This window comes from Coturnix japonica, chromosome 5 (assembly GCF_054131305.1).
Source record: "Coturnix japonica strain WE chromosome 5, WE-NBRP24, whole genome shotgun sequence".
NCBI classification, from domain to species: domain Eukaryota; kingdom Metazoa; phylum Chordata; class Aves; order Galliformes; family Phasianidae; genus Coturnix; species Coturnix japonica.
In genome coordinates this window covers 28,392,085-28,402,817 of record NC_140667.1, presented here as the reverse complement: position 1 = coordinate 28,402,817, position 10,733 = coordinate 28,392,085, and the positions used below count along the sequence as shown (strand labels likewise).

Below are 10,733 nucleotides of genomic sequence, written 5' to 3'. Positions count from 1 at the left end.
GCTGAACATTTATGGAGTCCAAACAGTGGGTTGTGAGCACAGCAAGGTGGCGGGTGGTGCATTTCAGCAGTGGTGACAGCGATGTGAAAGACAAGCCATGTTCCAGATGGCCATGCAGATTTTGACAGGTGCAGCATGCTTGCTCTTGTTCAGCACTGGTGAAAATGCACAACAAACGGTGGTGACTGTGTTGAAAAATAGTGTTCTGTAGCTGAAAATTGACTCTATCAAATGGTGTTATTGTGCTTCAGACCCACTGGAGTTTCCATGGAAATAAACAGGAGGCATTACTTTTGGAGTGACCTACACAGCACACATACAAACTGTGTATTATAAAATACATTTTCTTCCACTCCAGCCCTCTCTCAAAGGAGAATAGGTGTGTTCTGTATCCACACACACATGTACAAATGGACCCCTTAGTGCACGCCTTTCTCACACCCTGTAAGGACAAATATATTTACTCCTTTGCATAAGGACATCAAAACACGTAGTTATTTGTACCCATGTATGCTTACACATGCATTGTCTCCTCTCTGTACTCATAAATACACTCAACCACAGCCGGACCTGTGGCTGTGTGGGAAGGGCCCGGGGCGTGGTGCCGGTGAGGGCGGTGCTAAGCGCTGCCCGGAGCCCTGAGGCGCCGCCCGGCTCCCGAAGAAAGATGGCGGCTTGTTTACCTTCCGCCCCGGCCCGGCCAATGGGCGCCCGCCTCCCCGTGCCCGCCCGGCGGCGTGCTCAGCTGAGGCGCCTCCCAAGATGGCGGCGGCGGTAGCGGTGCTTCGGTAGAGCCGGTACCGCCGCAGTGCCCGCTCTGTCAGGTAACGTTAACGGGGGGATCGCCCTGGGCAGTCCGCGCTGAGGAGGTGGGGGGCGGTGGGAGCCGTGGTGGGAGGCCCCCGAGGGCTGACGTTGGCAGAGACATAGGGGGCCTCCCTGTCTCTCTCCTCCCGGCATCGCTCTCCGTGTTCCCTGCCCAGGTGCGAGGCCGCGCTGGGAGGATGTTTCCCTTCGGCAAGGAAGAAGCGGCCTCTCTGGAGCGGCTCTTCGGGTTCTTCTGTGAGTGCGTGCGGAGCGGGCACTGGGAGCTGGCGCAGGCCTGCGTGCCCCAGCTGGGCCGGTGGAGGGGAGACGGCCCCGAGAAGGTGGAGGCCATCCTCGAGGCGCTGGTGGCCTGTCCACAGGCGGTCCGGTAAGTAGGGGACGTTGTGTGCGCTGTGTCACAGAATCACAGAATGACCCGGGTTGGAAGGGACCTCAAGGATCATGTAGTTCCAACCCCCCTGCCTGGCAGGGCCACCAAACATACACATTTACTAGATCAGGTTGCCCAGGGCCCCGTCCAACCTGGTCTTGAACACCTTCAAGGACGGGGCATCCACAACCTCCCTGGGCAGCCTGTTCCAGGGCCTAACCACTCTCCTAGTGAAGAACGTCCCCCTAACATCCAACCTAAATCTTCCCTCTTTTAACTTAAAACCATTTCCCCTAGTCCTGCTATTATCAGCCCTTTCGAAGAGTTTACTCCCCTCCTGGGAGTAAGTTCCCTTCAGGTATTGAAAGGCTGCAATGAGGATTGTCCGATGGCGTGATGGCTGCACGAGGCAGCTGGGATGTGGGGTGTAGTGCGGGTTTATGTGCTGAGATGTCTCGGATGTGTCCAGGGGTTTTGTTCGAACGAACGGTGCCTTTTTAGCACTTGAGGGTGTGCTGCTATCTGTGGGAGGTTTAAAGCTTATTGCTGCTCCTGCTCAACTACTATGTTACTATGTGGTCATGCTTCATGTCAAGGTTTGTGCAGTGGTAAAGGTTATGGGAAAGGCTGCTACGCTGTCTTTTTTTCCTTCTGTTTTCTTTACTTATTTCCTTTGACTAAGTAAAAGTCAAGACTAAGTGCTGACTTGGAATACTAACTTTGAAGTGTCTGTATCAGTACTGGAGCTTGTGAAAAGCTGATGGAAGTGAGAAGATTTTTTGTTTGTTTAATCAGTACAGCAGGTTAATTTTGTTTTGGACAGAGAGCTCCGCTTCTGCTGCTGTGATGTAAGAGTTTGCTTCGTTTGGGGGGATGGAATTAGACGGGACAGGAAATAGCAGTTTGGCAAGCAGTCAGATTTCAGAGAAATCTGCTGAAGCACTGAAAGTGGGTTCTGCAGCCTGAACTTTAGACCAGAAATACATTTCGATGTTCTGAAGGAGAGAACTATGGCAACAGTATTGGTTTCTCACAGATCCAAAAGCAGTTGTTTGCACAGCAGAAATAATTGAGCAAATGTGTAAGTAATGTTAATGTTCTGTGTTCTCAGTATTCTTATCCTGCTAGACTTTTCAAAAGTTTAGTTGTTATAATGCATGAAGAAATAAAAAAAAATAGAAGTAACTCTAACTGTTTTCCATGATCTAAGAAAAGGGCATGACATTGTGTAATCTGACATATACATGTTTATTGCTTTTACAGGTGTGGGCAGAACTGCAGCCCGTGGAGAACTTCATGGCTTTGGCTTCTTGTGCTGGAAAAATGGCTTGCAAGGGATCAGGTACAGAATTAGTTCTAGTTGTCTTCCAAGTGTGAAATGCCATCCTTGTTACTTGTTTGTATCAATAGGTTTTCCTGATGTTCATGGAATCAAGCTTTCAAGGTAGCTGGTCTATTGGTTTTGCTCTTATCAAAATTCTCAAGAAACAAGTGTTAATCTTTGAAAGTGACTTTTCTGCACGTAGGAGAATAAAATGTTGGGGTTTTTTTTGGTTGTTTCCTTGGTAATAGAAATTGGTTTTTGTCACTGTGTATTTCTGTAACCGGAAAGGCTTCGGTTTATCAAGTTCTGCACTTGTGTAGCACCTTTCTTACCTAATTGAAGAAATAGCTCAGGCATCAGACAATTCTTAATGAGCTTTTGATGCCATGGGGGTTTAACATGTGCTTCCTGTATCACTCTTTTCAGAATGACAGATGTGACTTGCTTTGTGTGTGAAAGAGAAACTTGTTTCTTTCCTTATTTGTCTTTGTTTTAATTTGTATGCTGGGTAGTGTGGTCATGTATGTCTGTTCAGTGGTGTGTGAGTTTGGTTTTTTGTTGCTTTTCTTTCATCCTAATCTCACTTATTCTTGTCACTGCTAAAAGCTTTGCACTTTCTTCACCATTTTAATTAAAGATGTCTTAAGTTGATGGTATTGTAATTCCCGGAGAAGTGATATTTATCTCCTATTCCAGTGGAGTCCACTGGTGCAGCAGCAGCAGATTCTAGATGGGGAATGGCCTTCAACTGAGAGTTAAGAATGTTCAGAGAGATATTTGTCTGCCTTAAAAAGTTAATGGAACAGCTAGGGCTCAGTTATGATAGTACAGATAAATAAAGCTTATGTTGGTTAATATCTTCCCCATTCTACTGTTGTTTCAGAAAACTGTACCTATTATTCTTCAGAGAGAAACAGAATTTTTATTGTTCTTGGAAGAATTGCAGAAAGATGTCTCTGAAGAAGTCCTAAAGGTGAGCTGCTTAGCATGGCTGACGATTTCTTGTTAGTTATGCTGAATGTGTAGCAGTTTTGTGTATATTTCCATCTAACCTCCAAGGTCATAATAGATCGCACCCTTGTCTGCATTGTTGCACAGAAATATGAGATAAATCAACTTCATAATTTCTTTCAGAGGCTTAATAATTGGTAGTTATATTCTGATCCAACAAATTAAAAAAACATGGGCATTGTGGACTTACAGTATTCACATTTTGCAAAGAGGTAGAAGAGCAGTATGCATCTGCCATCCCATAGGAGCTGCTCGTGTGAACAATGAGTGGTGTAAACATACTTATCAGCATATGACCCATGTAGTGTAGTTGTATGTTATAGGTTTCATTACATTTTGTTATGTATTCAAGCATATCCACTCTTCTAGGGAGAGTACTGGGTGATGTAGACCTCAATTAGTGGATTACCTAGTTAATTGGATGTTTCTGAATTGATTTATCTTCTTGCTTTCAAGTTTATCCTATTTATATTTTTAAAAAAAAGAAGTCATATTATTAATGGAGTCCAGAAGGTGTAATCTTCTATTCTTTCCCTGTCAGGAGTTGTTTGAAGCGTATGTGTGCACCCAGAACAGACATGCTGCAGACACGAAAAGAAGAGATGGCTGTTCTCAGAGATTCAGTTTGGATGTTGTTTCTGCTCTCCGAAAGCTTTTGTTACGAGCTCCACAGAGGGCACAGGTCCTGCTGGAGTTCTTCCAGGAGGAACAGGGGACGCACAGCCCTTCAATCCAGCAGTACTGCTCTCTGCAAAACATCTTCGTTGAATTTCTTCGTGACTCCTTGAAATCTCTGCAGAGGCTTCAGTGCGGTTCTGAGATTTCAGAGCTAGATCAAAGAGAACTAGTAGATATAATTTATTCTGTCCTCAGTATGGTGACTTTTGAGGTGGAACACCAAGCTGATGAATTGCAACATCTGTTCAGGGAGCTCTTGGATGTATGCTGGGCTGAGGGAAGCCCACTGAGGGAGGAGAAGCTACTAGGCTGTATGCTGAGGAAGCGGAGCCGTGGCCTGTTAAACCTATATAGCAGTGTTCTCATAGATAAAACAAGAGAAAAATTTCTGGTATCAAAATCAGTAGGAAAAGGTTTGTTTTTCTTCTTTCTTTTTTGTGATTTCTTGTTTAACAATCTCATTTAGGCATTAAACAGTCAAGGAATCAGGCAGTGCCCTTGCTGAGATGCCTTGACTTCCAAGCCACGAAGTCCTGTGAAAGATGATGCTAAAGTGACTTAAAGCAAGGATCTGACATAGGAATACTGGGTCTCTTCCTACATTTCTGCGATCTGTATGGCCATTCTAGCTGAACATTTCCTTTACCACCCCCACTTCCTTGGTTTTCTCATGATCCAGTATCAATATCTGAGCATCTTAACTGTTAACATATAACTGGTTAGCATTCAAGAAAATGTCGAGGGTTCATCAGTTGAAATTAACAGCAACTGTGCTTCTTTTAAAGATACTGTTCTGTACTGGAAAGTAATCCTGTGATGTTTTTTAGGTTCATCTGAACAACTGGATGCAGAGCGAACCATGATGAATTTGTTCTCAGATCACAAAGAGGCTTCTTCATGGAAGACAGCATATTTCTACTGCTTGAGCAGTAGCAAGCACTTTCTGGAACAGATTCTGGTATGGCCAGTAAAACATTTAGAGAGAACCCCAGTGGCAGCTAAAGTCAGACCTTGTATCTGGTGTTGCACAGAAGAGTTTTTATTCTAGTAGCGTTTATTAGGATTCACAGCTTATCATCAGTCACCTCTTTGTTCTTATAACTCCCCTACTTCTAGCTGTATGATGAACTGAAAGCATTCAGTGAGATTTTTGGAAAAGCAAATCTGCATGCAGACCAAATCGTAGATCTTCAGAATTTAAGCAGTCCTGTCTTACTTGCATGTTTGTTTGTTGTTTTACTCTGTGGCCTGGGTCTGGTTGGTTAGCTTTTCTGATGCTGATAGTTGGGACAGTGAAACTCAGGAGCTGGCAAGGTAAAACTTGGTGAGTGTAAAGTTCTAGCAAAAGATACTCTAAGTTTTGTTTGAGCATGTTTACATTGAAGGAATAGCATCCAAGTAGGTGGTAACTGTTCAAATGTGGATTTACGTTATTCGTGTTGAATGTAGTTGTATTTCTAGATAATCTGCTCATTCAAGTTTCTTACATAATGCTCTTAACAGAGACATGATCCTTAGAAAGGAGGCATTTGAAATGGTGTTTTCTTTCCTCCAGTTTTATGAAATGTAACTTGATGGCTTGTGAAATAAAACTTAGGAAAGTTTCAGATGCAGAGTTTCTCTGTTTTAGTGAACTTAATGTTGAAATGGCTTTGTACTTATATAACCCATTAAGTATTATGAGTCTTTGTGTCTTGGAAGGATAACTGCTCCTTCCTTTTGTTTTTTAGGTGACAGCATTAACTTTGCTGAAAAGAGAAGACTTCTCTGGCCTGAGCAGCTTATTGAGGAGAGAATTCAACCCCCTCAGCCGCCTCTTGGTATTGCTAGGATGGACTCACTGTCAAAGCTTGGAATCAGCAAAAACATTGCTATGGACTCTTCACAAAACTCAGGTGGTCAACAGAAAGCAAGGGACAGTGTCCCAGACTGAATCCAGTGAATCCAGTTTGTATGCTTAAGTTGTTAGTTGAGTTTCTGTGTTTGTTTTAAAGTTTCCTGTGGTTTGCAAGAGAAATTGACAACCTCAAATCATGAGAATCTGAATTGCAGATTTTCTTTAAATAAAGTAAATAAAGAGATTCTAGTGAGTATTTTAATCTTTCTCAGAAGGGAACTTAAGAGAAATTGAGATGCTACAGTTGTGTGTAGGCAATGGAGTTGGATGCTTTTCTTGTTACTCCTCAGCTGTGATGGGTGTGTGATTGTGCAGGTGATTATAAAAGTTTCTCTTACGCAAGCAGTTCAGTCCTTTGCTGTTAATATAAGAGAAAGACGGGCAGTAACAGTTGTTGACTGGTTTTGAGAGGAGCCAGGGGACATTTGATAGCCCTTTTTTGCTGCCTTTGTGATAAAACTGGCAGTTTTCTGCACTTTAAAGTTACCACTGGGTAGAAGTCTTATGAACCCCTGTATGTGACAGGAGCTTGTTTCTGTTGTTTGAATAGAGGATTTGTTGTAACTGGGTTCTTTTGTTTGTCTTTCCATTTAGGATCTGTGCAATGATTCAGTGCTAAAAGATTTCTGTGATGGGCTCTGGGCTCAAGTGGAAGTCCTTGAATGGTGCATACAGCAAAACAGGTAAAGTAGAAGAACTTCTTCCACACTGTCTTGCTAAAGCTGCCTGCCTGTTAGTCACTTTTGTGTATACAAGTAGAAATTGCACTTTCTTCTGTGAATCCTGGCTACCCATCTCCTAGTATCTGCATAAGCCAAGTTCTTGAAAATGCTTGGTGGGCATTACTTATGTTATTTGTTTACCTTCTTCACTGCAGTAATTTGGATGATTCAAAATTAGAGGGGAAGTATATCTTGAAAAATGATTGAAGGAAAGACCTAAATCTGTGTGTCACCTCTTTTATTTATTCTCTCTTGCAGTATTACTATTCCAAGAAAGGTTCTTTTGCAACACTTGCACAGTCTAGATTGCCACACTGCGATATACTCTCTTCACCATCTCACTAATCTTCTGGCTCTAAATGAAGAGGATGTTATTGAGCTGCTTCAAAAAGTTCCTGCTAGAGACCAGCAGTTGCAGGGTAAGTGAGTAGAATAATGAGAACTCAGGAAAACCCCTGGTCCACCAAGTATGTCCTGCTCAGTATTTCTGCCAGGAAGAATCTGTTCTTGTTCTGATCATGTGGAAATTAGTGTAGAGTCCTTTATGATGCTAAACTGTCTCCCAGGAAGGAGGTGTGAGATCTCCTTAATCTCCCAGGAGCACACCTTTGGATGAGCCTTTTCAAGGTAATAGGGTTTTGCACATGCTCAGAAATGTACGTGCACTTTCTACTTGTTTCAGAAAAATCACAGTCTTCTTTTATTACTTAAAACTGACTTAATTCTAAAAACAATTTTTTATTCACTGTTGCTTACATGTTCTATAACAAGCATGGCTTGAACAATGTGTTTTCAATTTTGGCAATCTCTGCACTTCAATCTAAAACCAAAGGACAAAACCAAATGAAGTTGGCAGTGTGTCATGCTGCAATGTCTTCACTTGTCAGATATATGGAATATTGTTCTCTTTTTTTCTTTCTTTTTTTTTTTTTTTCTTCCATTTTCAATTACATCTGAACAAATTTACTTAGATCTTAAGATTTACGTATTTACCTTCAGGCTGTCTTTATGTACCTCTTTCCTCTTTTCTCTCGTTTTCCCATGTCCCAGTTTGGTGCCTAGAATTATCTGATACTGCTGGTCATGTCAGTTCACTTAGAAGTGGCTGTCCTTACACATTTGCCTGTATGCAGTTATGTCCAGTTTTGGCCACTGATAGTTTAATACCATTTTCTTACAGGGCCTCTTAATAATGGTACAGAAGCTCAGTCTTTGCAAGTATACCAGAAACAAAGAAGTTGCAGCGTTTTGTGCCTTATTCCTTCTGTGGGGGAAATTCATAAATGTTCAGTTTCAACTCCAGTTACGTGGAGAGCTCTCAGTGATGGAGCTTTGATGATTGCTATCCAGCATCATATTATTAAGATGTCACTTTCCAATCCTGTATTTACTGACCTTGTTAACATTACCGTGACAGTTATCCTGAATAAGTCTTAAACAAACAAACAAAAAACCCCAAGAAAATTAAACCTTTATGATTGAAACCCCTATATAGACTTCTAGAGTTCTTCCTTTTTGTAAATAGTTGTTTTGGTCAGTGTCAATGATAGGTTGTTAATCACATGTAATGCTTCAATTATTTTCTGCTTGACTTCTATTATTTATCCTTCAAAGACAAGAAGGGGAAATCCTGTCAGATCTGGTAGCTGCATGACAGTAGCAAATGAACTCTAGCTGTAGTTTTTCTTGTTTCAGATCCCCTTAATTTGCGGAACTAGTTAATGTAGGCAAAATTTCACTATTCCAAAGTTACAGTATAATTTACATAATTGCATAAACACAGTTTAATTGAAACTCCTTTAAAATATGTTTTGAACTTTTAAGGGAGGATTGGAGTAACGAAGTTTTAATTTCTGATTTTAGAGTGTTAACAGGCATTTTTCTCTCCTCATGCTTCTCTCTTCCCTTCTTCCTCCTTTTTCTGGCACATCTGTCAGCTGCAGTAGTGAAACTGAAGTAGCAATAGCGATTGACACTTGGAAGGTACCCTTCAGATCAGTGCATTACTAATTTCTGTGTTATCAGCTTCAGTAACAAAAAAAATCCCTGTGTGTGAAAGTATTTGCCAGTAAGATATTAATGTTTCTAGGGTAGGACGGTCAGGCACTTGTAGTTATAGGTTGAAGACATGACCAGCTATTGTGGATAGAATCAAAAGATGGACTTCATTTATTAGTACACGTATGTAGAAGTGGTAGTTCTCTAATCTCACAAGTCATAGCCGGTCTACACTGTCTTCTACAGTTGTTGTCTCTCTACTTATAAACCTGTAAAGTATTGGAACAGTGTGCTGTAAATGCAAAAGTTCAGCTTAACCACTTTTCTCTAGTGAGACTTCTCATGAGGAGGTTGTGATCTTTCTTGCTGTAGCCATATCCTGTAGCACAGACTTGCAGAAGTAACAGTGAGGTAGAGCAAAGTTGGGAAGGAAGTGACACTGGAGGAGAAAGATCAAGAAAGTATATAAGGGGACTGCAGAAGATGATTCACTTTTTTTTAATTCTATTTATTTTTTTCTTTTAAAAACCTGCTACCCTCTCACCAACCTTGTTTTCCCCCACAGCAGCACCACTCCCTAATGCTCTCAGCCAGCAACGCAGTCTGGTGCTCTTTAGAGCATTTTGTGCCATGAAGTATGCTATCTACGCTCTCTGTGTGAATTCCCATAAGCATTCCAGGTGCAGAGATTGCATACGCAGCCTTCTTTGTGATATCCCTGAGGACACAGCTTCTGGAGAATCAGCAGGTGACTGACTTGCTTTCTCAGTTTCAGTAGCTTATACTTTTGCATTTGCTGAGCTCTGAATTATCATGTAAGTGTACATACGTTGTGTATTCAGTGGGCTATGGATGTTTTACAAACAAGTATGTTGGCATTTCTGAGAGCTCTTGTTACCTTTAGTAATGATGGATATGGATATATTGGATATATGGGTCTATCTTTACACTGTCTGTAATCTGAGTTTGCACCTCGCTGCCTGGGATGATGATTGATGCTGCTTAGAGGAAAGAGAAAAATCATTGTTTAAAAAGGTGAACATGTATGTACTTGATGTGTGAAGAAATTATCATCCCTGAGCTACTGGGACAGTTGTCTTCCTGGGGATTTCCTTAGAGGGCAGACATGGGAGGAAAGAACTCCTGGAAAACATTGTGAGTGTTCTTTATTTTTGTTCTTCTATGTACAGATTTCTCTCCAGTCTTTTCTCAGTACCTTGTTAAGTGCCACCAGTTCTTAAGGAGCATTCCTGTCCCACTGCGCCTGGAAGTTCTGGAGAACATTTTCTCCTTGCTATTTGTTTCCTACAGTGACCTCCACAGTGACAATCTTCTACCTGAGGACTATGCAGAGGATGATGATCTTGACAAAAAGAGTTCTGCTGTGAGTGTAGAAGGCAGTGCCAGTCGGCGGTCTTCTGCATCAGAAAGTCCACAGCACCTAGTTAAGTCTGAAAAGAAATTAGAGAGGTATCTGTTAACTGCTCGGACAGACCACTTGGACACTCAGAATCTTCCTGACCTGGAGCAATGTGGCAAAAGCTGTGGATCCCCTAGGCTGAGCTATCCAGATCTGAAACACCTCACCAGCAGTGTCAGTGGATTTTTAGCGGATGACGTGGCTATGGATGCCTTCCTCACATTGCTCCTCAACCATCTGGAAGAAATTCAGAGTGCTCTCCCATGGGACTCCAGTAACGTTCTTCGTGAAGAGCTGGAGCTTGTTGAGTGCTTGAACCTTTCTGCAAGCAGAGACGGCTTTGGAAGTCGTGTGTTACAGTTCTCCAAATACCTTTCTGAAGCTCACTGGCGATATAAGGTGGTGATGAGCAACAGAAATGCAGGTAGGCTTTGTATTTGGCACTTTCTGGTATATGAACACTGTTCTGTTACAGCTCTTCAGGC

The 10,733-nt window shown here is 42.1% G+C and overlaps 1 protein-coding gene across 8 annotated transcripts in view; it reads left to right on the top strand.

Annotated features, from left to right (window-relative positions):
* The first annotated feature begins 648 nt into the window (after positions 1–648).
* The window catches only part of ZFYVE26 (zinc finger FYVE-type containing 26), a 40,904-nt gene continuing 30,819 nt past the window's right edge, over positions 649–10,733 (top strand). For 7 of the 8 annotated variants that reach the window (XR_014946630.1, XR_014946632.1, XR_014946631.1 and 4 more), the window contains exons 1-11: positions 649–824; positions 984–1,195; positions 2,462–2,540; positions 3,406–3,495; positions 4,075–4,624; positions 5,039–5,169; positions 5,942–6,106; positions 6,703–6,791; positions 7,089–7,249; positions 9,394–9,576; positions 10,019–10,672. Coding sequence is in view for 4 of the 8 variants with exons in the window: in XM_015864767.3 (XP_015720253.2) it covers positions 1,005–1,195; positions 2,462–2,540; positions 3,406–3,495; positions 4,075–4,624; positions 5,039–5,169; positions 5,942–6,106; positions 6,703–6,791; positions 7,089–7,249; positions 9,394–9,576; positions 10,019–10,672 (2,293 nt within the window). In the remaining 4 variants the exon portion in view is untranslated. The remainder of the gene's footprint in view (positions 825–983; positions 1,196–2,461; positions 2,541–3,405; positions 3,496–4,074; positions 4,625–5,038; positions 5,170–5,941; positions 6,107–6,702; positions 6,792–7,088; positions 7,250–9,393; positions 9,577–10,018; positions 10,673–10,733) is intronic. The other variant, XM_015864766.3, reaches the window with a different exon arrangement.